This window comes from Mobula hypostoma, chromosome 23, assembly GCF_963921235.1.
Source record: "Mobula hypostoma chromosome 23, sMobHyp1.1, whole genome shotgun sequence".
NCBI classification, from domain to species: domain Eukaryota; kingdom Metazoa; phylum Chordata; class Chondrichthyes; order Myliobatiformes; family Myliobatidae; genus Mobula; species Mobula hypostoma.
This window is the reverse complement of record NC_086119.1, coordinates 9,469,267-9,497,116: the sequence shown is the minus strand read 5'-3', so window position 1 is coordinate 9,497,116 and position 27,850 is coordinate 9,469,267. Positions and strand designations below refer to the sequence as shown.

Below are 27,850 nucleotides of genomic sequence, written 5' to 3'. Positions count from 1 at the left end.
CTGGTCAGAGGCTCAAAGTTTTCGGATGGACTCAGAGTCGGACTGTGGTCGGGGTGCTTCCAGGATGCTGCATCGGCAAGTTTGCGATGCTGTAAGCTCATGGAAGGAAGTTTTTCCCTTCAACTGTCTGCATGAGATGATGGGACTTTTGAGAGACTTTGAGACTTTTTTTTATGTGCCCATGGTCTGTTCTTCATCAAATTACGGTATTGCTTTGCACTGTTGTAACTATATGTTATAATTGTGGAGGAACAAATTGTATCATTTCTTAATGCATGCATGACAATAAAGAGGACTGCGTGTCCTTATGATCAAATCTAATCTAAATTAAATAAGTAGTGCAAAAAGAGAAAAAAAAGTAGTGAGGTAGTGTTCACAGGTTCCATGTCCATTCAGAAATCTGATGGCAGAGGGGAAGAAGCTGTCCCTGAATCGCTGAGCGTGTGCCTTCAGGCTCCTGTAACTCAGCGATTCAGGAAAAGCTTCTTCCCCTCTGCCATCCGATCCCAAAATGGTCATTGAATCTTTGGACACTACCTCACTTTTTAAAAAATATACAGTATCTCTTTTTTTGCACGGTTTTTCATCTATTTAATATATGTAATCGATTTACTTGTTTATTTATTATTATTTAAAATTTGTTTTTTTATTATTATTTGTCTGCTAGAATTGCATTGAACTGCTGCTGTTAAGTTAACAAATTTCACGTCACAGACCGGTGATAATAAACCTGATTCTGATTCTGATTCTATTTAGAAATTGGATGGCAGAGGGGAAGAAGCTATGTAACTAACTTCACATTTATATCGGCTTTTTTGCCTGAACTAGTCTGTATTGCTTTGTGTTCTCTTCACAACTTGCACTTTCCCACGTAACTTTCCAGCATCAGGATATTTGGATACATTATGTTTAGCATCTTCAACTAAATTGTTAATATCTGTTGTAAGTAAACAAGCTTGCAGCATTAATCATCGGAGACCACCGGCTGTACCCTACCCACTTGAAAATGACCTACTTATTCCTAATCTGTTTCCTGTCATTAACTATGTTAATATTTGAACTCCAATTTCTTGAGCTCTGAGCTTGTGTAAAGGAAATTAAAAAAATATTCTGCATTCATTCTTTTATCTACCCTGACTCAAAACAAAAATCAGTCAGGCACTCTTTCTCTCTTCTGATGATTCCGCCGGGTCCTGATATACTTTTTAAGTGGTCTTTTATCATTGCCTCAATGATGGATTCCAGTGTTTTTCTGGCAACTGCCTGAGTGTGGCATTGAGGAGGCGTTGTAAAACTGAAGCCATGAGGAATTACAGGGGAAAAACTCTTTTTTACTGGAGGCATAACACCCACAAAGAAAGATGGTTGTGGTGTTGCAGGCCAATCATCTTAGCTTCATAACATTGCTAGAGGAGTGCCTAAGGGCAGCATCCTTGGCTTTAGCTTCTTCTTCAACAAGTCGCAGCTTTATAAAACTCTAGTTCGGCCATGTCAGGAATATTGCATACAATTCTGGTTTCCCCATTATAGGAAGGATGTCAAGCCTTTGGAGAGGGTGCAGAAGCGGTTTGCCATAAGACCATAAGTTATAGGAGCAGAATTAGGCCATTTGGCCCATCGAGTTGCTCTGCCATTTCATCATGGTTTACCAGGATGCTGCCTGGATTAGAGGGCATGTGTGATAATGAGAGGTTAGACAAACTTGGGTTGTTTCTGTGGAATGGTGGAGGCTGAGGAGAGATCTGATAGAGTTTTAGAAGATGATAAGAGGGGTAGATAGAATAAGACAGACAGTATCTTTTTCCCAGTGTTGGAAGGTCTAATACCATGCATTTAAGGTGAGAGGGGGTAATTTCAAAGGAGATGTGAGGGGCAACTTTTCTTTTATTGAGAGTGATGGGTGCCTGGAATGTTCTGCCTGGGTTGGTGGGAGAGGAAGATATATTAGGGACTTTCAAGGACTTTTAAGAGATGTTTAAATAGGCACATGAATGTGAGGAAAATGGAAGAATATGGACATCATGTAAGCAGAAGGGATTAATTTAGTTGGGTATTTGATTACTAATTCATTTGGTTTGACACAACATTGTGGGCCAAAAGACCTGTTCCTGTGTTCCTCAGAAAAGCAGCATCCATCATTAAAGATCCCTGCCACCAGGAACATACCCTTTTCTCATTAGTGCCATCAGAGAAGAGGTACATGAACCTGAAGACACACACTCAACTTTTTGGTAACAGCTTCTTCCCTTCTGCCATCAGATTTCTGAATGAATCCATGAATGCTACCCCACTATTTTTGCTCTCTTTTTGTGCTAATTTAATTATTTAAATATATATTTTTATTGAAACTTATAGTATATATTATGTCCTGCACTATACTGCTGCCACAGAACAACAAATTTTACAGCATATGTCAAGATGATGAACGTGATTCTGAATCTGTACTATGCATATTGTTGGTGTGTTGGAGCATTCTTCTCTGGATGAAACCAACGTGTTTTTCTAGTGAATGCTGCTTATCTGATGCTGTGTACTTGTGGTACTGCTGTAAGTTGGTCTTGCATTATACCTGTGCATACATGCACTTGTGCTTTTTGATAGTAAGTTCCACTTTGATGTTGACCTTTTGACTTTGAGTGCATCTCCAACAGTACTTTGAGATGCTCTCTGTCATTCTTCACTAGGTTTCATAGTTGTCAATATTACCCAGTCTGGCTTTTTTGTGACTTTAGACAATGAGCTTGATGTTTAAGTGTTACCCTAGTTCAGGGCAATTAGTGAGGAGCAGCAATGCCTGCAACATCCACATTCTGTGAGCATATAATTTAAAAATAAAAGAAGCTTATGGCACCATTAGAAAACAAATGAATAATAAAAAATGTATTACTTCATACTTAGTCCCTTTATGGTCTCTTCCTTTATCTGGGATGCTTTCTGTCTCTTCAGCTGCAAAGACATGCAAAATATTTGTTTTAACACCTCAGCCATTTTCTTCTTACCCCATCACAATTTCTCCTGTATTAACAATTTCAGTGACCCTTGATGCTTTCACTACTCACTTATTGAAAACTTGTGGAAGCTCCTACAATTTACTGTACATTTCTTGGTAATATACTCTCATTTGCTTCAGTTTTTATCATGTTTTTGTTTATATTCCAATTACTAATCTGAATCCTCAATCTTACAGATTTTTTTTGCAAAACCGAAAGTCCTTTGATCTACTATTATACAAATCAAGAACAGGAGTTGTCTCCATGGCCCAACAATTAGAGTCATAGAGTCACAGAACACTGCAACATAGAAACAGGCTCGTCGGCCTATCTAGTACATGCTGAACTATTAATCTGCCTAGTCCATCAACCTGCACCCAGACCTGTACAAACATCTCTCAAATGTTGAAATCTAACCCACATCTGCCACTTCTGCTGGCAGCTCATCCCACACTTTCACCGTCCTTTGAATGGTTCCCCTTAAGCATTCCACCTGTCACTCTTAACCCATAACCTCAAGTTCTAGTTTTACTCAATCTCAGTAAAAAATGCCTGCTTGCATTTACCCTATAGATACCTTCATAATTCTGTATGCTTTTATGAAATCTCCCCTCATTCTCCTACGCTGCAGGGAATGAAGTCCTAACCTGTCCAATCTTTCCCTATAACTCAAGTCATGGCAACATCCTTGTAATTTTTTTCTGAACTCTTTTCAATCTTATTGATGTTTTTCCTGTAGGTAGGTGACCAAAACCTGCACACAATTTTCCAAATTAGGTCCCACAACTTCAACATAACATCCTAACACCTGTAGTCAGTATTTTGATTTATGTAGGCCAATGTGCCGAAAGCTCTCTTTATGACTCCATCTCTCTGTGATGTCACTTTCAAGGAATTATGGATCTGTGTTCTCAGATCCCCCTGTTTTAATATTACATTTTGCCCTGTCATTTAATATTATAACCTTAACTCCACACTCTTAACAATCCCATTGCTTAAGAAGAATCTCCTTCCATCCCTTTGCAGAATATTTCTATCTCTGCCATAGGAAACGATTCAATGACTCGGTTTTCCACTGCTCTTTGAGGACAAGTGTATTGAAGACTCAAATATCTGAGAGAGAATATTTCCTTTCTTCTCTGTTGAATTGGGCACTCCCTTATCTGTGAGCAGTAGCCACATGTTTTGGATTCTCTTATAAATATCCTGTCCACGGCCACCCAGTCGAGACCTTGCAGGATCTTGCATGTTTCAGTCAAGCCATCTACCATTCTCTACCACGTCTTAGTCAAGACAGTAAGATTAAAAAACAGCTTCTTCCCAAGGGCTGCTGTGCAGCTGAATAATGCTGCACCCCGGCTTGCCAATGGCTGTTGAGTGTAATGGATTATTGAACTTACTTGTTGCAGCAAATATGGAATTAAAAAAAAAATTAAACTGTACCACATGCATTGTAAGCTTCTTTTCAACTGTGATAAGACTGCTGAACGGATCCTGACCTGGATGTGGGCCGTACCCTCCAAATATCCGGACCTGCCTCTCGGTTTTTTTTGCACTACCTTACTTTCCATTTTTCTATTTTCTATTTATGATTTATAATTTAAATTTTTAATATTTACTAGTTTTAACTATTTTTAATATCTTTAATATTTGTAATCCAGGGAGTGTGAAGCGCAGAATCAGATATCGCTGTGATGGTTGTATGTTCTAGTACCAATTGTTTGGCGACAATAAAGTATAAAGTATAAAGTAAATACCTGTTTTGCATGAATTGAATTAGCACTGCAATCTCATTGTCTTGAGTAATGACAATAAAGTTCTATTCTATTCTATTCTAGCAGGTGCAAACCCATTGAGTTCAACCACTTCTCATAGGACACCTGTCCATACCAGAAATCAATAAAGGAAGCCTTCCCTGAGCTAGGTTCCATTGAATTTACATCCTTATTAGATAAGGAGATCAATACTGCACATAGAACCTTACTGATGCCCCATATGACTGAAGCACTCCCTCTCTCCCTTTATGTTGAGTTTCCTGACCAAATGACTTGCTGTATCTACATTGTATCCTTTTGCAAATTGTACACTAGGACACCTAGCTCCATCTGCATCTCAGCACTGCAAGCTCTAACCATTCAGATACACCCTGCTGCCACCCAATACACGTGGACACCCTGTCTGCTTGTCTTATTATAATAGTGCCAGTAACATTATACTGTCTGACGTCGACATGCTCTTCGCACCTTATGTCAATCTGTCAATCTTCAGCCCATGCTACTCAGGGGACTTGTGTTGATATTATTTTGTGACTGTACGTGCTGGATCGTAACTATGTTGTCTGATGTGACTCAGTGCACTATGTTTTGCATTATGGCCCCAGAGAAATGATGCAGAATACATGTGTATGGCTGAATGACAATAAACTGAACTTGAACAACTTCCCTTACCTCTAAAAATAGATAGTTTCACATTTTCCCACATCATCTCCATATTCCCATTCTCTGTCTTCTCACTTAACCTAACTAACCACCTTCTATCTTCTTCACAGCTTACTTTCCAACCATATTTTATCAGCAAATTTATGAACCCTACCTTTGAAACCCTCAAAGTCATTTGTATAATTTGTTGTCTCTGCATTGTACCCCCAGTGTTCACTCGGCAGAACAATGGACTTGGGTTCTGGACTATATCCATATATATTTTGCATGATTGTACTTTACTGATATCCAAAATGTGCGAGGACTAGGCCTCAAGCTGTGGTGTTCCCTGTTTACAGCTGCCAAAGAGAGGCATCCAGCTGGTGCAGTCCACCAAGGGCAGTGTGGTGCAGGCGTCCTGGTTGGAGTCAGTGCTGCCCCTGCCCCTGCCCCCCCCCCACCCCATCCATGTTCGCTTTGCAGAAGACAAGCTGTATTGTGGTCGTCTTCAGATTTCCATGGCGTTGGATGGCTTGAGTTAGGACTCATTTATTGAATAGCTGTATCTGTCTATCTTATACGTGTTGTGTGTGCTTTGTGCTGTGTGTGATTATTGGTACTGTGTTTAGATCCTTAACCACTGGAATAACTTGTCTCATTTGGCTTTATTCATGAGTATTCATGTATGGATGAATGACAATGAAATTGAATTGAAAAATGTTGAGGTCCATTCACTAGTCTCTGTGGCATATCATGTCACAGTTTGCTAATCCATTGATGCCTATACTGTTATCTAGCTGAATTTCTCTCTATTTCAGTACGTGACCTCATATACAGTGATATTTTCTTTTCCACAATAACCTTTGATGCAGCTCATTTTAAGTGCCCTTTGGAAATCTAAGTGTAGAACATCGACTGGTTCCTCTTTATCCTCAATGCTTGTTATTTCAGAGAATTTTAATGAATTGGTGAAGTAGGATTTCCTTTTCGCAAAATCCTGTTGATCTTGTCTGATTAAAGTACCAGCCTGTCTTTGGGTTGAAGGGCAGTGTGTGTGCAATGGCAGAAGAGATGAGTGGGGCTTGTTTTGCTGTTGTTGTTTTGTAGCTTGTTGTGTTCTGTGCTTTTGTCTTCCTTGTTGTTCTGCCGAGCATGGTGGACATGCTATGTTGGCGCCATAATGTGTGGTGACACCGTACAGGCTGCCCTCATCACATCCTTAGGTGTGTTGGTTGTTTAACGCGAATGAAGCATTTCACCATATGTTTCAATGTACATCTTGTAAGTAAATCTGAATCTGAGTGGATTGGAGGGAAGAAAGAGGCTTGATTTGCTGCTGTTATGTTGTTGCAGTTGTTCTGCTATTGTTGTTGCTTGAACCAAAGGGGGTAACTTCACCTTATCATTGAAATGTTCTCATGACCTATGAAGTATCTTCATCTCATGTTCTCGACATTTATTGCTTATCTATTTATTATTATTTCTTTCTTTTTGTAGTTGTACAGTGGTTGAACGCCCAAGTGGATGCGGTCTTTCATTGATTCTGTTATGGCTATTATACTGTTATGGATTTATTGAGTAGGTTCGCAAGAAAATGAATCTCAGGGTTGTATATGGTGACATATACAGTATGTACTTTAATAATAAATTTACTTTGAATTTTGTATTGCTTTGCTGAATATGGTGAGCATGTTATGTTTCTGTTACAGTGGGTGGTCTGAAAGCTCAACACATCAAACCTTGACGTGGAGGGGCTACAGCAGCTGAAGGGCATTTTATTTGTTACTGGAGGTATCGAATAAAGTGCCCACTGAGCATTCTTTTCCTTTGGACCTTTTATTTAACTTCAAGAAATTTTAAGTTTAAAACAAAATGTCTAAATACATTTGTCCTCATCTGTCTCAATACATTTTAATCTAATTTCCCAGCTAACTTTTGCCAGCTAACTATTTATGTCAATGTACTCTTCCAGTCATATGAAAACCAGAAAATGTATATGGTGCTCAAGTTGTGGATGAACCAATGGCCAACTGAACTCTCCTCGAGCACAATGCACATTCAGTGGCCACTTTATTAGGTACAGGAATGGAACCTGGTGCGGTCTTCTGCTGCTGTAGCCCATCCACTTCAAGGTTCATGTTTTGTGCATTCAGAGATGCTCTTCTGCACACCACTGTTGTAATGTGTGGTTATTTGAGTTTCTGTCGCCTTCCTGTCAGCTTGATCCTGTCTGGTTGTTCTCCTCTGACCTCCGTCATTAACATGACTTTTTTGCCCACAGAACTGCTGCTCACTGGATGTTTTATTGTTTTTCACACTATTCTCTGTAAACTCTTAGAGATTGTTGTGTGTGAAAATCCCAGGAGGTCAGCAGTTTCAAACCACCCTGTCCGGCACCAACAATCATTCCCTGGTCACAGTCACTAAGATCACATTTCTTCCCCGTCCTGATGTTTGGTCAGGACAACAACTGAACCTCTTGATCATGTCCCCATGCTTTTATGCATTGTGTCTTCTACTTATGACTGTGAGGCTAAGCATAACTCGAATGCTATTTAAGTTTGCTGATGACGCCATTGTTGTTGACTGAATCAAAGGTGACGAAGAATCAGCGTATAGGAGGGAGATTGAAAATGTGGCAGCCACAACAACAACCTCTCACTGCCAGCAAAACCAAGGAGCTAATTATTGACTTCAGGTGGAGGAAATCAGAGGTCCTTGAGTCAGTCCTCATCAGAGTATTAGAAGTTGAGAGGATCAGCAACTTTAAATTCCTTGGTGTAATTATTTCAGAGGACCTGTCCTAGGCCCAGCATGTAAGTGCAGTTACAAAGGAAGCATGGCAGTGCCTCTACTTTCTTAGAAGTTTCTGAAGATTCAGCATGTCATCTAAAATTTTGATAAACTTTTGTAGCTGTGTGGTGGAGAGTATATTGACTGCTTGCATCATGACCTGGTATGGAAACACCAGTACTCTTGAAAGCCTACAAAATGTAGTGGATGTGGCCCAGCATTGAGCACACTTACCTGGAGTATGGTTGCTGTATGAGGAACGTCTGGCAGCTCTTGGGCTGTATTCCCTGGAGTTCAGGAGAATGAGGAGGGATCTATCTTACACACCTCTATCAGATCACCTCTCATCCTCCCATTGCTCCAAGGAGAAAAGGCCAAGTTCACTCAACATATTCTCATAAGGCATGCTCCCCAATCCAGGCAACATCCTTGTAAATCTCCTCTGTACCCTTTAAATAGTATCCACATTCTTCCTGTAGTGAGGTGACCAGAACTGAGCACAGTACTCTCAAGTGGGGTCTGACCAGGGTCCTGTATAGCTGTAACATTACCTCTTGGCTCTTGAACTTAATCACATGGTCGATGAAGGCCAATACACCGTATGTCTTCTTAACCACATAGACAACCTGCGCAGCAGCCTTGAGTGTCCGATAGTCTCGGACCCCAAGATCCCTCTGATCCTCCAGGCTGCCAAGTGTCTTACCATTAATACTATATTCTATGCCTCCTTATTTTCTCAATAAGCCTTGCATGAGGTACCTTATCAAATGCCTTGCTGAAATCCATATACACTACATCTACTGCTCTACCTTCATCAATGTGTTTATTCACATCCTCAATAAATTCAATCAGGCTCTTAAGGCATGACCTGCCTTTGACAAAGCCGTGCTGACTGTTCCTAATCATATTATGCCTGTCCAAATGTTTGTAGATCCTGCCTCTCAGGATCTTCTCTATCAACTTACCAACCACTGAAGTAAGACTCACTGGTCTATAATTTCCAGGGCTATCTCTACTCCCCTTCTTGATTAAGGGAACAACATCTGCAACCCTCCAATCCTCCAGAACCTCTCCTGTCCCCATTGATGATTCAAAGATCATTGCCAGAGTCTCTGCAATCACCTCCCTCGCCTCCCACAGTAGCCTGGGGTATATCTTGTCTGGTCCCGGTGACTTATCCAACTTGATGCTTACTAAAAGCTCCAGCACATCCTCTTTCTTAATGTCTATATGCTCAAGCTTTTCAGTTCCTACAATCACCAAGGTCCTTTTCCGTAGTGAATACTGAAGCAAAATATTCATTAAGTACCTCCGCTTTTCCACTCTTCCACTGTCACACATGATTGGTCCTATTCTCTCACATCTTATCCTCTTGCTGTCACGTACTTGTAGAATGCTTTGGGGTTTTCTTTAATCCTGCTCGCTAAGGCCTTCTCATGGCCCCTTCTGGCACTCCTAATTTCATTCTTAAGTTTCTTATATTTTTCTAGATCTCTATCATTACCTAGTTTTATGAATCTTTTGTAAGCTTTTCTTTTCTTCTTGACTAGATTTTCAACAGCTTTTGTACACTGTGGCTCCTGTACCCTACCATCCTTTCCCTGTCTCATTGGAATGTACCTATGCAGAATGCCACACAAATATCTCCTGAACATTTGCCACATTTCTGCTGTGCATTTCCCTGAGAACATCTGCTCCCAGTTTATACTTCCAAGTTCCAGCTTGATCACTTCATATTTCCCCGTACTTCAATTAAACACTTTCCTAACTTGTCTGCTCCTATCCCTGTCCAGTGCTATGGGAAAAGAGATAGAATTGTGATCATTATCTTCAAAATGCTCTCCCACTGATAGACCTGACACCTGACCTGGTTTCTTTTCCCAAGACCAGGTCAATTACAGCCTCTCCTCTTGTAGGCTTATCTACATAGCCTGTATTGTGCCAAGAAATCTTCCTGAACATGCCTAACAAACTCCACCCCATATAAACCCCTTGCTCTGGGGAGATGCCAGTCAATATTGGGGAAATTAAAATCTCCCATCATAACAACCCTGTTATTATTACACCTTTCCAGAATCTGTCTCCCTAATGCAGCGTGCTGTGGGGCTTGGGAATTGCAGTTATCTAGTGAAGGTAAGTTGTTTGGTCTCGGGTGATATGGGACTATAGCGGTCAGCGTAACACTTTACAGCTGTAAGATCGAGGTTCAGTTCCTGCTGCTGTCTGTAAGGAGTCTGATTGTTCTTCCCATGACCTCGTGGGTGTCCTCTGGGTGCCCTGATTTCCTCCCACATTCTAAAGGTGTAAGATTTAGGGTTAGTAACTTGTGAGCATGTGGCATAAGTGCTAATGTGGCACCAGAAGCATGACGATACTCGCAGTTTTCCCTCAGCAGATTTCTCATGTTTTGATGTTCTGATATGCACGTGACAAACAAAGCTAATCTTTATCTCTTTAAAACCTTTTGGAGATTGACAAAGAGATGAGGGTTGGCATTTTATCAGCACACACTCTTATCTGTGTCACTACTTTGTAAATGTTACGCATAGGGTTGTAAATCTTTGCCTTCCCTATAATTTAAGTGTCATTTCATTGATTTAACATTTCAAAATGGATGACAGATATTCTCTCGTTGCAATCAGCAAAATTATTGCATTATCTGTGGTCAACTTTGGCAAGAAGTGACTGTATCAAGCCTCTGTGAACCATTCCTTTGGCACTTGTGGAGTTCTGCGAAGGCATCTGGGAAGAAGGAATACTTAATCACAGAGCCATTTGGAAAACTGCACCATGGACGGTCCCAAGCCTGGCTGCGAAAGGAGAAGGGTTGGGTATGGGGGCTAGCAACCCATTCCGTTAAAAACACAGAGCTACAGAAATGCCAACAGAAGCTCTAAAGACCTTGTCTTGGGAGAGAAAAGATCTTCGAAGATGGGCTACACCCGGAGACAAATTGAAAGACTGGCCCAGGACAGAGGACTGTGCTGAGCTGCTGTCAGCAGCCTCTGCCCCAGTAGTAGTGTTAGGCTTAAGATGAAGTGGAGTTATTTGGAAGATCAACATTTACTTAAAAAATCTCAAAGTCAAAGTAAAATATATTATCAAAGTACATGTATATTCCTATATCCTACCTTGAAATTAAAAACCAGGAATTCTGCAGATGCTGGAAATTCAAGCAGCACACATAAAAGTTGTTGGTGAACGCAGCAGGCCAGGCAGCATCTCTAAGAAGAGGTGCAGTCGACGTTTCAGGTCGAGACCCTCCGTCAGGACTAACTGAAGGAAGAGCTAGTAAGAGATTTGAAAGTTGGAGGGGGAGGGGGAGATCCAAAATGATAGGAGAAGACAGGAGGGGGAGGGATGGAGCCAAGAGTTGGACAGGTGATAGGCAAAAGGTATACGAGAGGATCATGGGACAGGAGGTCCGGGAAGAAAGAAAAGGAGGGGGGGATGACCCGGAGGATGGGCAAGGGGTATATTCAGAGGGACAGAGGGAGAAAAAGGAGAGTGAGAGAAAGAATGTGTGTATAAAAATAAGTAACAGATGGGGTACGAGGGGGAGGTGGGGCATTAGCGGAAATTAGAGAAGTCGATGTTCATGCCATCAGGTTGGAGGCTACCCAGACGGAATATAAGGTGTTGTTCCTCCAACCTGAGTGTGGCTTCATCTTTACAGTAGAGGAGGCCGTGGATAGACATGTCAGAATGGGAATGGGATGTGGAATTAAAATGTGTGGCCACTGGGAGATCCTGCTTTCTCTGGCGGACAGAGCGTAGGTGTTCAGCAAAGCGGTCTCCCAGTCCAACCACCAACTGCGACTCCAGCCTTGAACTCCAGGCCGGGTCTTCATGTGCTACTATTGTGACTCCCGTCTCCCCTTCCCCCACCACCACTCTGCAACTCTGTCTCCCTCAGATCCCACCGTCAGCTCCTGGGCCCTCAGAGGCTCCATCTTCCTCTCACCCCAACTTTCCCCCCTCCACTGACACCCCCAGCCTCCCCCCTCCCCCCTCTGATCCGAGCTCTCAAGATTCCAGCCTTGAACTCCAGGCGGGGTCTTTATGTGCTGCTATTGTGACTCCCGTTTCCCCTTCCCCCACCAATACTCTGCAATCCCATCTCCTTCAAATCCCATCGTCAGCTCCTGGGTCCTCAGAGGCTCCATCTTCCTCTCACCCCAACCCTTCCCTCTCCATTGACACCCCCAGCCTCCCCCTCCCCCCTCTGATCCCAGCTCTCATCCATGCCGGGTCTTTACCATCCCCTCTGACCTTCAACTGTCAGAGGCAGAGCGCTCTGTCCTCAGTAAGGTCCTCACCTTTGTCCCCCTTCGCCCACACCTCAGCGAGTTCCATGTTCGCCATGACGCGGAACTTGTCTTCCGCCGTCTCTGTCTCTGAGCCTACTTCTGCGGCAAGGACTCTTCCACCCCCACCGATGACCCCTTCTCCCGTCTTCAACCCTCCTCTTCTTCATGGACACCCTACTCTGGTCTTCTGCCTGCTCTGGATCTCTTTATCGCTAACTGCCGACGGGACATCAACCGTCTCGACTTCACCGCACATTGTCCCCATTCCAACCTCACTCCTTCGGAACGCTCTGCTCTCCATTCCCTCCGCACTAATCCTACCTTATTATTAAACCCGCCGATAAGGGGGGTGCTATTGTAGTCTGGCATGCTGATCTCTACCTTGCCGAGGCACAGCGACAACTCGCGGATACCTCCTCTTATTTACCCCTCGATCGTGACCCCACTAAGGAGCACCAGGCCATTGTCTCCCACACCATCACCGACTTTATCCGCTCAGGGGATCTCCCATCCACTGCTACCAACCTTATAGTTCACACACCTCGCACTTCCCGTTTCTACCTCCTACCCAAGATCCACAAACCTGCCTGTCCTGGCCGACCTATTGTCTCAGCTTGCTCCTGCCCCACCGAACTCGTTTCTGCATACCTCGACACGGTTTTATCCCCCCTTGTTCAATCCCTTCTCCCTATGTTCGTGACACTTCTCACGCTCTTAAACTTTTCGATGATTTTAAGTTCCCTGAACCCCACCGCTTTATTTTCACCATGGATGTCCAGTCCCTATATACTTCCATCCCCCATCAGGAAGGTCTCAAAGCTCTACGCTTCTTTTTGGATTCCAGACCTAATCAGTTCCCCTCTACCACCACTCTGCTCCGTCTAGCGGAGTTAGTCCTTACTCTTAATAATTTCTCCTTTGGCTCCTCCCACTTCTTCCAAACTAAAGATGTAGCTATGGGCACCTGTATGGGTCCTAGCTATGCCTGCCTTTTTGTTGGCTTTGTGGAACAATCTATGTTCCGTGCCTATTCTGGTATCTGTCCCCCACTTTTCCTTCGCTACATCGATGACTGCATTGGCGCTGCTTCCTGCACGCATGCAGAGCTCGTTGACCTTATTAACTTTGCCTCCAACTTTCACCCTGCCCTCAAGTTTACCTGGTCCATTTCCGACACCTCCCTCCCCTTTCTAGATCTTTCTGTCTCTGTCTCTGGAGACAGCTTATCCACTGATGTCTACTATAAGCCTACTGACTCTCACAGCTATCTGGACTATTCCTCTTCTCACCCTGTCTCTTGCAAAAACGCCATCCCCTTCTCGCAATTCCTCCGTCTCCGCCGCATCTGCTCTCAGGATGAGGCTTTTCATTCTCGGGCGAGGGAGATGTCTTCCTTTTTTAAAGAAAGGGGCTTCCCTTCCTCCACTATCAACTCTGCTCTTAAACGCATCTCCCCCATTTCACGTACATCTGCTCTCACTCCATCCTCCCGCCACCCCACTAGGAATAGGGTTCCCCTGGTCCTCACCTACCACCCCACCAGCCTCCGGGTCCAACATATTATTCTCCGTAACTTCCGCCACCTCCAACGGGATCCCACCACTAAGCACATCTTTCCCTCCCCCTGCCGCATTCCGCAGGGATCGCTCGCTACGCGACTCCCTTGTCCATTCGTCCCCCCCCATCCCTCCCCACTGATCTCCCTCCTGGCACTTATCCGTGTAAGCGGAACAAGTGCTACACATGCCCTTACACTTCCTCCCTTACCACCATTCAGGGCCCCAAACAGTCCTTCCAGGTGAGGCAACACTTCACCTGTGAGTCGGCTGGGGTGATATACTGTGTCCGGTGCTCCCGATGTGGCCTTTTACATATTGGCGAGACCCGACGCAGACTGGGAGACCGCTTTGCTGAACACCTACGCTCTGTCTGCCAGAGAAAGCAGGATCTCCCAGTGGCCACACATTCTTACATGTCTATCCACAGCCTCCTCTACTGTAAAGATGAAGCCACACTCAGGTTGGAGGAACAACACCTTATATTCCATCTGGGTAGCCTCCAACCTGATGGCATGAACATCGACTTCTCTAACTTCCGCTAATGCCCCACCTCCCCCTCGTACCCCATCTGTTACTTATTTTTATACACACATTCTTTCTCTCACTCTCCTTTTTCTCCCTCTGTCCCTCTGAATATACCCCTTGCCCATCCTCTGGGTCCCCCCCCCTTTTCTTTCTTACCGGACCTTCTGTCCCATGATCCTCTCATATCCCTTTTGCCAATCACCTGTCCAGCTTTTGGCTCTATCCCTCCCCCTCCTGTCTTCTCCTATCATTTTGGATCTCTCCCTCCCCCTCCAACTTTAAAATCCCTTACTCACTCTTCCTTCAGTTAGTCCTGATGAAGGGTCTCGGCCTGAAACGTCGACTGCACCTCTTCCTAGAGATGCTGCCTGGCCTGCTGCGTTCACCAGCAACTTTTATGTGTGTTGCTACCTTGAAATTAATTTTCTTGCAGGCATTTACAGGAAAATAAAGAACTGCAATAGAATTTATTAAAAACTATACTAAGACTGACAAATACCCAATGTGCAAAAGAAGACAAACTCTGTAAATAAAAAAAATACTGAAAACATGAGTTGCGAAAAGTTCTTGAAAGTGTTGTGGAGTCAGTTCGGAGTGGTAGTGAGTGAAATTATCCGCTCCAGTTCAGGAGCCTGGTGGTTGTAGGGTAATAACTGTTCCTGAACCTGGTTGTGTGGGACCCAAGGCTTCTGTACCTCCTGTTAAATGGTAGTAGCAAGAAGAGAGCATGGAGGAGATTACAAAGGTTATCTGGTTGTTGAGAGCAGCATTTCCAGTGAGCTGACTTGATGGAAATCGGGATAAGAAAGAAGGCCAATTCCTTTTTAAAGAAGAAATTTTAAAAAAGTGTTGATGTATTTGCATTTGGTTCAGTATCACACTGTCACGCTCTCTGAATATGTTTATTTTACAAGGGGAATGAACTAAACTTGAAATTAAAATTCAATTTATGAATAATGCACAAATATTTACAGAGGTAAAATGGAAGGCACTGAGATAATTTGGGAAGGCACCGAGCCTCTGTCTTGAAGCATACTGATTAATTTTGGAGATGAGGGGTTATCATACGAAGAGAGAACATAGAACACTAGAGCACAGTACAGGCTCTTCGGCCCAAGATGTTGTGCCCACCTTTTAAAGTACTCCAAGATCAATATAACGGTTCTCTTCTACATAATCCTTCATTTTACTTTCATCTGTGAGCCTACCTGAGAGTTTTCCTTTCTCTTGAATTCTAGTCCCTTTTGTAACAAAAGACAACATTCCATTTTGGCTTTCTAATTGCTTGTTGTGTCCGCCTGTTCCGTAAATGTCCCTTACGTGTCTGCCTGTACCTCCTACAATTCGTCTGTCGACACAACCGATCAACAGACAATGCAATAGCCACTGACCTTACATATTGATGTCTGGAGAAGAAGGATGCTTATGTGAGAATGCTGTTCATGGACTACAGTTCAGCATTCAACACCATAATTCCATCCAGGATCGATAGAAAGCTCAGAGACTTCGGCTTTGACCCTGTCTTGTGTAGCTAGATCCTGGACTTCTTGTCAGATCGCCGGTAGGTGGTAAAAGTGGGCTCCCTCACCTCTACGCCTCTGACTCTCAACACAGGAACTCCTCAGTGGTGTGTACTAAGTCCTCTCCTTTACCCCCTGTATACCCACAACTCTAATCTGCTAATTACATTTGCCGACAACACTACATTGATTGGCCTAATCTCAAACAATAATAAGGTGGCCTGCAGGGAAGAAGTCATCTCCCTGACACAGTGGTGTCAAGAAAACAACCTCTTCCTCAATGTCACAAAAACAAAGGTTCTGATTGTGGATTATAGGAGGAATGGTGACGGGTAACCCCTATTGATATCAATAGATCTGGGGTTGAGAGGGTAAACAGCTTTAAGTTCCTCGGTTTCCACATCACCGAGGACCTCACGTGGTCTATACACACCAGCTGTGTGGTGAAAAAGGCACAACAGCGCCTCTTTTACCTCAGATGGTTGAAGAGGTTTGGTATGGGCCCCCAAATCCTAAGAACTTTCTACAGGGGCACAATTGAGAGCATCCTGACTGGCTGTATCACTGCCTGGTATTGGAACTGTACCTCTCTTAAATGCAGGATTCTGCAGAGAGTGGTGCGGACAGCTTAGCGCATCTGTAGTTGTGAAGTTCCCATGATTCAGGACATTTACAAAGACAGGTGTGAAAACAGGGTCCGAAGGATCTTTGGGGACCCGAGTCACTCCAACACAATCTATTTCAGCTGCTACCATCTAGGAAACGGTACCGCAGCATAAAAGCCAGGCCCAGCAGGCTCTGGGAGAACTTGTTCCGCCAGGCCATCAGACTGATTAACTCACACAGATTTGTGTGTATTTCTATGTTACATTGACTGTTCTATTTATTATAAATTACTACAATTGCACATTGCACATTTAGGTGGAGACGTAACGTAAAGATTTTTACTCCTTATGTATGTGAAGGATGTAAGAAATAAAGTCAATTCAATTCACCCGTGCTAAGGCATCCCATGCATTCAGCACTGTGTGTAACTAACTTACTTATAGTACACCCCCCCCCCCATACTTTCCTCCAATCACTTTAAGATTATGTCCTCTTGAATTAGCCATTTTGACCTTGGGAAGTCTCTGGCTTGTTGTATAAGATAGTGTCAGATTGGTGTTCACACAAGAACATGTTTTGATATTGAGAGTGTTAAAGTTCTGAGGTTTGTCAGGACTGAAGCCTTGGGATATCTCCTTCAACGGGTAAGTCTAGAAATGTGGGACTGGGTGTTAAGATGATTGACCAGCTGTTTTGGACAGAAATGAGAAGTATTTTATATAACAGTTTATGCAGTTTTTAGAATTCTGTGCCTCAAAAGTATGTGGACACTTATTGGCTGAGACTGATAGTTTTTGGGGGCACTAAGAGAGTCAGGAGAAATCAGAATCAGGAAGGAAAGAAGTTTAACGTAGAAAAATAATGCACTGCTATTACAGCTTGGGGGTCTGAGTTCGGAGTTCAATTCCAACTGACAAAATCCTTACAAACTCTGTAAGGATCTTGTACGTCCTCCCCATGAACATGTGGGGTTACTCTGTGCTATGGTTTCCTCATTCAGTACGTCATTTACAACTCCTCCCTTGGAGGGTCAGACATCCTGAGCCAATAGTCCTGGACTTACTTCATAATTTACATATTACTATTTAACTATTTATGGTTCTAGTACTATTTATTATTTATCGAGCAACTGTAACGAAAACCAATTTCCCCCGGGATTAATAAAGTATGACAATGACTATGACTATTCCAATGACGTACTGGTTAGTGGGTAATAAGTAATTGTAAATTTCCTGTGATTAGGCTAGGGTTAAATCGGTGGGATTGCTGGGCAGTGAGGCTCATTGGGCTGGAAGGGCCTGTTCCATGCTGTATCTCTAAATAAACAAAAATAAATAAAATTGTAATGCATTTGAACAGTTCATATGAATTTATGAAAGACAAATCTTGTTTGAATGCCTATTGGAATTCTTAGATTGCATTAGGTGTATTTATCACTTGGACATCAAAACGAACAGTGAAATGTGTTGTTTGCATTAACACAACCTAAGGATATGCTGGGGACAGCCCAAACGTGTCACCACACATTCTGGTGTAAACATAATGTGCCATTCCTTCAGGATGTATCTTGTAGAGTAGACGAGGGAGAACCAGGAGATGTGGTGTATAGGATTTCAGAAAGCTTTTAACAAGGTCCAACATAGGATGATGGTAAACGAGGGGAAGACACATAGAATTTGTAATATTTGGGCATGGATTTACAATTAGTTAATTGGAATCAGAATGTAGAAGGTATGATTGGTTGGTTTGATGATAATGTGAAAATTGGTGTTGTGTTGATAATGAGGATGGTTATAGGCAACAGATTCATATTGATTAGCTTGTAAGATGGAACAGCAATAGAAGATGGAATTTAGCCCAGATCCAAGTGCTGATGCAATTATATTTGTTTATTTACTAAGAGATACAGTGCGAAACAGGCCCTTACAGCCCAGTGAGCCACACCACTCCGCACCCCACCTATTTAACATTAGCCTAATCACAGGACAATTTACATTGAGCAATTAACTGCTAACTGGAACAGCTTTAGAATGTGGGAGGAAATGGGAGCACATAAGATGGCGCCGGTAATTGGCGACTCTGTGCATGCTCTCCCGAGCAAACTGCCCTCTGCACTATCCTATGCCTGAGAAACCCTTCTAAACCTCCAATCTGCTGCATCTAGCAAGATCAACAACACCCTGGTAAAGCTACTGACCCAGCTGGAGATCACCGCGCCAGAATTGCTTCTTAAACTCTGGACCGCACCTGGATCCCAGAGACCCGTGGCCTGCTACTGTTCTAGAGCGCTTGGAGACATGGCCCATTCCGACCAGCACCTCTCCGGAGCAGACGATCACACAGAAGTGACGTCGGAGACCTCAAGTTACCCCAGATGCTTCCCCGGAGCAACCACCGTAAAGCCTCGCTGGTGGACATCCACAGCTGCTGGAAGTAAGGCCTCCGCAGCCGACCTCAGAAATCGAGCCCAAGGGTCGGCTGGAGCGGAGGCCTCCGCAACCGTGACTCGGTTTACGGACTTGTTTCAGCCAGGAGCCTGGCCCTCCAGGATTAAGTGTCGGTTTCGGCGCCCGACCCAATCGACAGCCCAGGCCCCCGGCAGCTGGAAGTGGCAGCGGAGCCTCCCCCGTCACTCGGCCCGACCTGGAGCACCCGACGACGCGACCCGCCGATCGATCCCCGCGGGATGCGTCCACCAACCTCAAAGAACTGCCAACAACACACTGCATCGATGGAAACCTGGAAGGATGCACTATTTACTGAGGAAGCGTGGGAAAAGAGCTGGGCTGCTGGTCAGATGGAAGCTGAGAGGCTTCAGGGTCCCTGTGCCCACCATCCTACTAGCTAATGTGCAAGCCTTTGAGAACAAGGTGGATGATCTTAAAGGGAGACTTACCTACTGCAGGGAGATGCAGAACTGCTGTGTATTCTGTTTCACCGAGACCTGGCTCTCCCCTCCCACCCCCGACTGTGCCATCCGACCGGAGGGATTTTCGATCCATCAGATGGACCACACGGCGTCTTCGGGCAAGACGAGGGGAGGTGGTGTCTGCCTACTGATCAACAATGCGTGGTGCTCGGACACAGTGGTGCTGACAAGCTCCTGCAGCCCAGACCTGGAACACCTGTCGGTGAAGTGTCGTCCCTACTATCTGCCACGGGAATTCACCTCGGTCATACTGACAGCGGGCTACATTCCCTCCCAGGCGGATGTGGAGTGTGCTCTGAACATACTGTATTCCAACATCAGTGAACTTGAGACCAGGTATTCGGAGGCTTTGCTCATTACAGCTGGGGACTTTAACCAGGCCAACCTCAGAAAGGCGCTGCCACAGTTATACCAACATGTCTCCTGCCCCACTAGAGGCCCGAATATACTTGACCACTGCTACACAGCAGTCAAGCATGCCTACCGTTCCGTCCCACAACCTCACTTCGGAAAATCGGACCATCAGGCCGTACTCCTCCTCCCGGCTTACAAACAGAAACTGAAGCGGGAGGTCACGGTGTCAAAAGTAGTGTTGTGTTGGACGGAGGAAACGGATGAGGTCCTCCGTGACTGCTTTGAATCGGTGGACTGGTTAGTATTCAAGGACTCGGCAGCTAACCTCGATGAGTATGCCTCAGCTGTCACGGACTTTATTTGGAAATGCACAGAGGACTGTGTGTCTCGCAAGACGATCCAGGTATTCCCTAACCAGAAACCTTGGATGAATTATGAGGTCAAGTCCCTTTTGAAGGCTAGAGCTGCGGCTTTTGGGTCTGGGGATACCAGTCGCTACACGGAATCCAGGCGTGAACTCTGGAAAGCCATTAAGGGCGCCAAGAGGCAAGTTGGAAGCCCAGGCTAGCCAGAGGGATGCCGGTAGACCATGGCAGGGTCTAAATGAGATCACTGGGCGCAAAGAAAAGGCTGGGAATATCAATAACTGTGGCGCTTCTCTTCCTGACGAACTTAACGTATTCTACGCAAGATTCGAACAGAAGAGGAGCGTCCCGCTCCCTCCGAATGAACCGGACCTGGTGGCATCGAGATTCATCATCACCAAGAAGGACGTTAGAAGGGCATTTCTGAAGATAAATTCAAGGAAGGCGACGGGCCCAGATAGTGTCCCAGGACGGGTTCTCTGGACCTGTGCAAGTGAGCTAGCTGGAGTATTTGCTGACATCTTCAACTGCTCCTTGCTTCAGTCTAAGATCCCTCGTGTTCTAAGAAGGCAACGATAATCCCGGTGCGGAAGAAGAGCAAGGTGGCATGCTTGAATGACTATCGACCTGTGGCTCTGACATCAATTGCTATGAAGTGCTTCGAGAGATTGGTTATGGCACACATCAACCACAGCCTACTGGTCAACCTCGACGCTTTGCAATTCACCTACTGGAGCAACAGGTCAATGGCAGATGCCATCTCTCTGGCCCTACATACCTCCTTAGAACACCTGGAGAATAAAGACGCATAAGTAAGGCTCCTTTTCATTGACTACAGCTCTGCCTTTAATACCATCATGCCAAATAAACTGATTCCTAAGCTCCGGAACCTGGGCCTTAGCACTCAGATCTGCAGCTGGATCTTCATCTTCCTCACAGACAGGACCCAGGCTGTGAAAATAGGAGACAAGCTCTCTTCTACAATCACTCTGAGCACTGGTGCCCCACAAGGCTGTGTACTCAGCCCCCTGCTGTACTCACTGTACACCCATGATTGTGTAGCCAAGTTTCCATCAAACTCAATATATAAGTTTGCTGATGACAGAACAATTGTAGGCCGTATCTCAGGTAATGATGAGTTTGAGTACAGAGAGGAAATTAAGAACCTGGTGGCATGGTGCGAAGACAATAACCTGTCCCTCAACGTCAGCAAGACGAAGGAATTGGTTGTTGACTTCAGAAGGAGTAGCGGACCGCACGACTCAATTTACATCGGTGGTGCGCAAGTGGAACAGGTCAAAAGCTTTAGGTTCCTCGGGGTCAATATCACAAATGACCTGACTTGGACCAACCAAGCACAGTCCACTGCCAAGAAGGCCTACCAGCGCCTTTACTTCCTGAGAAAACTAAAGAAATTTGGCCTGTCCCCTAAAACCCTCACTAATTTTTATAGATGCACTGTAGAAAGCATTCTTCTAGGGTGTATCACAACCTGGTATGGAAGTTGTCCTGTCCAAGACTGGAAGAAGCTGCAGAAGATCATGAGCATGGCACAGCACGTCACACAAACCAATCTTCCGTCCTTGGACTCACTTTACACCGCACGCTTTCGGAACAGTGCTGCCAGGATAATCAAGGACACGACCCACCCAGCCAACACACTTTTCGTCCCTCTTCCCTCCGGGAGAAGGCTCAGCAGCTTGAAGACTTGTATGGCCAGATTTGGGAACAGCTTCTTTCCAACTGTGATAAGACTGCTGAATGGATCCTGACCTGGATCTGGGTCGTACCCTCCAAATATCCGGACCTGCCTCTCGGATTTTTTGCACTACCTTACTTTCCATTTTCTATATATGATTTATAATTTAAATTTTTAATATTTACTATCGATTTGTACTCCAGGGAGCGGGAAGCACAGAATCAAATATCGCTGTGAAGTTTGTACGTTCTAGTATCAATTGTTTGGTGACAATTATGACGAGAGTACACATAGATTAAGATGTTAACTGTCCTGTGCTGGCACCAGTGGGATCAGCAGTTGGTCTGCCACCTGTCTTCAGGAGAAAGAGAGATAAGGAAAACAATGGAGCAGCATTTGGAGATGTTAATTAAGGGACGGAAGGAAAGCTGTCAAGATCGGCCCCCCCTTTGATCCCTGAACTGTTTGAAGTGATGGACAGGCGATACCCCAGCAGGGGGATAAAAAGGGACAGGTTCGTTAAGGCAAGACACACACGACACCCCGAGGTAACGAGACCCTGGAAGCGGTGCGTCTCCCACAAGTCGGTGGGAGGTTTTGGAGGGCTGGTCGTGGGATCAAGCCATAGACGCACAGGGTAGAAAGTTACGATTGGCGGGAACCTGGTGTGTGTCCGCCCTTGCCTGGGTGCCAGGTTCACCGCAGAGAAACGATCGTATCTGGAAACGGAGGGGTCACGGTCGGTGATCTCAGAAGACATCACAAAGGGCTCGCCCGAAAGCTGACTGCGAAGAATATCAAAGGTCTGTGTGGAAGCCGTTTGAATATTCATTCGTTTTTGCTCTCTCTCTCCTTCCCTCCACTGTCCATCTCCCACGGCAGTGATTACTATGAAGTGAACTGAACTGAACTCAATTGAACTGAACTTTGCGTCACTTTGAAACTGGTCATTTACCCCTAGACAACGATAGAGCTTGATTGATCCTGTTATCCTAATTCTGTGTACATGTGTGTTTATCATTGCTGAACTGTTGCATTTATTATCCTTTTGATTAGAGTACTGTGTTGCTTGTTTCTTTAATAAAACTTTCTTAGTTCTAGTAATCCAGACTCCCAACTGAGTGATCCATTTCTGCTGGTTTGGCAACCCAGTTACGGGGTACGTAACACAATAAAGTATAAAGTACACAAGAGGAAACGCAGGCGCTCACAGGGAGAGTGTACAAACTCCTTACAGGCGGCGCCAGAATTGAATTCTGAATTTCAGAACTGTAATAGCATCTTGTTAACCTCTACATTAACATGGTGCCCCATGGGGACTAATAAGAGTAGGATATGCACTGCGTGATAGGAGCCTGGGGAGCAAAGAAGATCCCTAAAGGTGGCAGCACAGGCAGATGAAATAGTGAAGAAGTGCTTTCATTAGCCAGGCTTACAGACTATAACAGCAGAGAGATAATGATGAAAATTATAAATCACTGGTGAGGTCACAGCTGGAGTACTGTGTACAGTTGTAGTCACCACACTTTGGGAAGGATGTGTGATTACATTGAAGAAGGTGCAAAAGAAATGTCCTGGGGTGATGCCTGAGATGGAGCATTCTGGCCAAGAGAAGAAATTTGATCAGCTGGGTTTGTTTCCTTGAATTACAGATCATTTTGTATATAGTTAAGCCTACAATGTTCTTAGACTGGTGATGGAGGGAGTGAGTGCTTAAGGTAATGCCCAAGCTGGTGACTAAATGGTTGGCTTTAAAGATTAGTTTTATTTGTCACGTGTACATTGAAATATCAAAACATACAGTGAAGTGCAACCAACAGGGCCTGAGGATTGCACTGTTAGTCCGCAAGTGGCACACTTCCAACGCCCACATAGCATGCCTACAACTCACTGACTCTAACTGGAGTGCACTTTTTGGAATGTGGAAGAAAACCAGAGCTCCCAGAGGAAAGCCACATAGACTGTCTCAAGCCTTCTGGAACTGTTATGCTGAGAAATGTACAGTTTTGAGGCGTTGGGAAATATCCAGCTCGAGTTGGGACAATGAGCATGTGAGAAAGAGGAATCAATCACTTTTTAGCAGTCTCTCTCTCTTGGATTCTAACATTGCAAATACACTCAGGGGTCACTTTATTAGGTACCTTTTGTAACCAGTAAAGTGGTCACTGAGTGTATATTCATGGTCTTTTGCTGCTGTAGCCCATCCACTTCAAAGTTGGACATGTTGTGCATTTGGAGATGCTCTTCTGGACACCACTGTTAAAGGTCATAGGAAGTCATTCCTGCCTGTGGCCATCAAACTTTACAACTCCTCCCTTGGAGGGTCAGACACCCTGCGCCAATAGGCTGGTCCTGGACTTATTTCCATCTGGTATAACTTACATATTATTATTTAATTATTTATGGTTTTATATTGCTATATTCATACTCTATTTTTGGTTGGTGCGATTGTAACGGAACCCAATTTCCCTCGGGATCAATAAAGTATGACTATGAAACGCATTGTTATTTGAGTTACTGTCACCTTTCTGTCAAATTGAACCAGTATGGCTTCTCTCATTAACAAGGTGTTTATGCCCACAGAACTGTTGTTCACTAGATTTTTTTTTGTTTTTTGCCCCATCCTCTCATTCTCTGTAAACTCTAGGGAGTATTGTATGTGAAAATCCCACGTCAGCATTTTCTGAGATACTCAAACTGCCCCATCCGACACCAACAATCATTCCACTGTCAAAGTCACAGGTCACTTTTCTTCCCCATTCTGATGATTGATCTGAATGACAACTGAACCTCTTGACCATGTCTGCATGCTTTTATGCATTGAGTTGCTGCCACATGATTGGCTGATTAGATATTTGCATTAATGAGCAGGTGTACAGGTTTAAGTAATAAAGTGGCCACTGTGTGTATATACAAAACACTGAAAGGAAACTATCCGTTTTAAAAACTCTTTCTGTCTTGTTTAGTTGCTCTGCAAATGCCTGAAGGACTCCAGATGTTTGCCTGCGCAATTGCTGATATCATAGAAAGGTAAGACAGCAACTCATTAAGTTAGCGGCTTAGAGTATCAAACCCAAAGGGCCAGTTTGGACTTGTAAGTAATTAAGGAAGATCTGAATAGACATTCTCATGGAGAATGTGGGACATCCTTTGCTTGGGTTTGCCTGTTGTTTGGGATGATGTGTTTGGTTGGATGGTTTTTTTTCCATCAGATCTGCAGAGTAGTCATGGGTCAAGATGTTACAATTCACAGCTTGTCAATGACTCAATTTGGTTCTTAATTAGCTGAGGGAATTAAAGATAATGGGCTACATGTTCAGTGTCATAAACTGCAAGAAGGATGCTCTGAATGGTTTCTATTTGTCAAACTTGAACCCAGGAGGCTGGCTGTTGCTTTCAGTTCATTTCAGGACATTTATCTGTAAAATATAGAGGAAGGTGAGTTATTGTTTAGTGTTGCTTTTCTTGCTGCAGGAGTCTCCTTTCTCTTGATGTGGGAATTTTCCAACATTGATTGAAGGCAAACATTTTGTGGAATAGCACTGGGAGAATTGGTCATTGTGAGTCTTCGAAGCCAGAGTCAAGAATTATGGAGAAATTGTCCTCTTTAGAGCATAGAAGGTTAAGAGTGTTCAGACTCATGAGCTGATGTTAGAGAAGTAAATAAGGAGGAATTGTTTCAATAGAGGAGGAGTTAGTAACTGCAGCATAGAGTATTTAAGACGACTAGAGGTGACCAGAGGAAGAAAAATCCACACATTTGGATCAGGATGATGGAATCAAATTTAATTTTTTCCAACATAAATCACTAAATATTAGAGCAAATAAAGAAGCTGTTCTTCCCACTTCATTTGGGTCTTCTCTATGAAAGCTGAAGTTTCAGGGTTCTTTCCTCTGGTGGTGGAGGTTGGGATGGGGCGTTCTGTCACCAGAAAGCACAGATTTCAACACATTAGCAGAGGAAAAAAATAATTAGAAGAGCTGTTTTATTTTAACACGCATTAAGTTGTTATGGTTCAGAATTAACAGCAATGTAAGCAGATTCTGTGATAACTTTCGAAGGGGGTCTCTGTAAATTGAGAAAAATTGCTGGATTCTAATGAAGGAGGATGGGAGTAGAACTGGGTGTACTGTTTACTGGTGAGCCTGTATTAACAGTTTATCATACGGTGATCAGATCAAGGTACACAATACAACAGAACGGATAAGGACTTGAACAATAAACGTATCTAGGGTAGCCTAAAGGACTATAAGTTCAGGGATGGAGAGGGGAAGGGGGGAGCATGGTGGTTGCAGAACAAGCTGAAGTATTTAAATCATCATGTCCTATGGGAATAGAGGTAAGTGATCTGAATACAACACACAACATAAAGGGGTAAGTTCAGGGTTCAGATTCATTTACATTGAAACATACAGTGAACTGTGCCATTTGCGTTAACAGCCAACACAACCAGGGGGCAGCCCATAAAATGTTGCCACACATTCCAGCGCCAACATAATATGCCCACAATGCTTGGCAGAACAACACAAAACAGAACCAACAGAACAACAACAACAAAACAACAACAGAAAAACAAGCCCCTTTCCTCCCTCACGTCCACCCAGATACAAACATAGATAGTCCTCTCACCCCAGAACAGGTCGCCTCCAGTCCTCAGACTTCCAGCCTCCTGTGGACTGGTAGATATTGGACTTCCCCAGCAGACTTGCAGATTCAGAACTTCGGCCTCCAGGTCTCAGCCTTCGGACTTCCAACTGACCTTCAGCTCTGCTATTTAGTACCTGCCCCAGGACTTACCAATGAATACCCCGAACGCCAGGCCTCAAACTCTTGACTCACCGATGCCAGAAACCCAAAATTGTCAACTACCATGTTTCTCTATGACCTCTAGAGCAGACCAGTGTGATCTGCTATGGAAGGTAAGCAGGGCAAATGAGCAGATATTTGTTCACCGCTGGCTCTCACATCCAGTAATCTGATGACATCTGCTGTAAGATGGATGAACATCAGTCATAGGGTTTCCTGCTGTTCTGCAGTGGCACTGTGGGATTTCAAGTGAATGAGAGGCCAAAGTAGCACGGTAGCGTAGCAGTCAGCGTAATGCTTTACAGTGCCAACGATCAGCAATCGGTGTTTAATTCTCACCACTGTTTGTAAGGAGTTTGTATGGTCTCCCAGTGACCGTGTGGGTGCTCCAGTTTCCTCCCGCATTCCAAAGACGTACGGGTTAGTAGGTTAATTGTTCGCATCAGTGTAATTGGGCGGTGTGGGCTCATTGAGTTGAAAGGCCTGTTACTTGGCTGTCTCTCTGAATAAAACAAAAGTTGCTTATACTTGGTACTAATAACATTTTTTGCTTGAGCTTTGAGTTAGATTGTAACCCACAACTTTGGGGTTCAGAGATAAACAAGAGTGTTAGTCTCCAAACCAGGACTGAAACCATGACACTTGTCCCATCTTTTACCATTCTACCATTTCACATCCTTATTTACTTTTCCTACATCAGCTCATCATTTTGAACACTTTTAACCTGCTGTGCTCTAAAGAGATCAAATTCTCCACAATTCTTGACCCTGGCTTTGAAATCTCCATAGTGTCCATTCCCTAGTGCCATTTTACAAAATCTTTGCCCTCAATCATCTTTTACCATAATTGTTTAATTTGATATTGATCTTGTGATTTGCCTTTGGTCTCCTTTCAAAGTCTCCCTGGTGCGGCTTAAGACCAGTTCGGGACTCTGCCTGGTTGATGCATAATTTAATTCTAACTTCCTGGTGTATAT

At 44.1% G+C, this 27,850-nt stretch overlaps 1 protein-coding gene across 2 annotated transcripts in view; it reads left to right on the top strand.

Moving 5' to 3' along the window:
• Positions 1 to 27,850, top strand: part of dph1 (diphthamide biosynthesis 1) — an 831,546-nt gene that overhangs the window by 43,745 nt on the left and 759,951 nt on the right. For both annotated transcript variants that reach the window (XM_063031915.1, XM_063031914.1), the window contains one exon: positions 25,034 to 25,097. In XM_063031915.1, the coding sequence (XP_062887985.1) occupies positions 25,034 to 25,097 (64 nt within the window). The remainder of the gene's footprint in view (positions 1 to 25,033; positions 25,098 to 27,850) is intronic.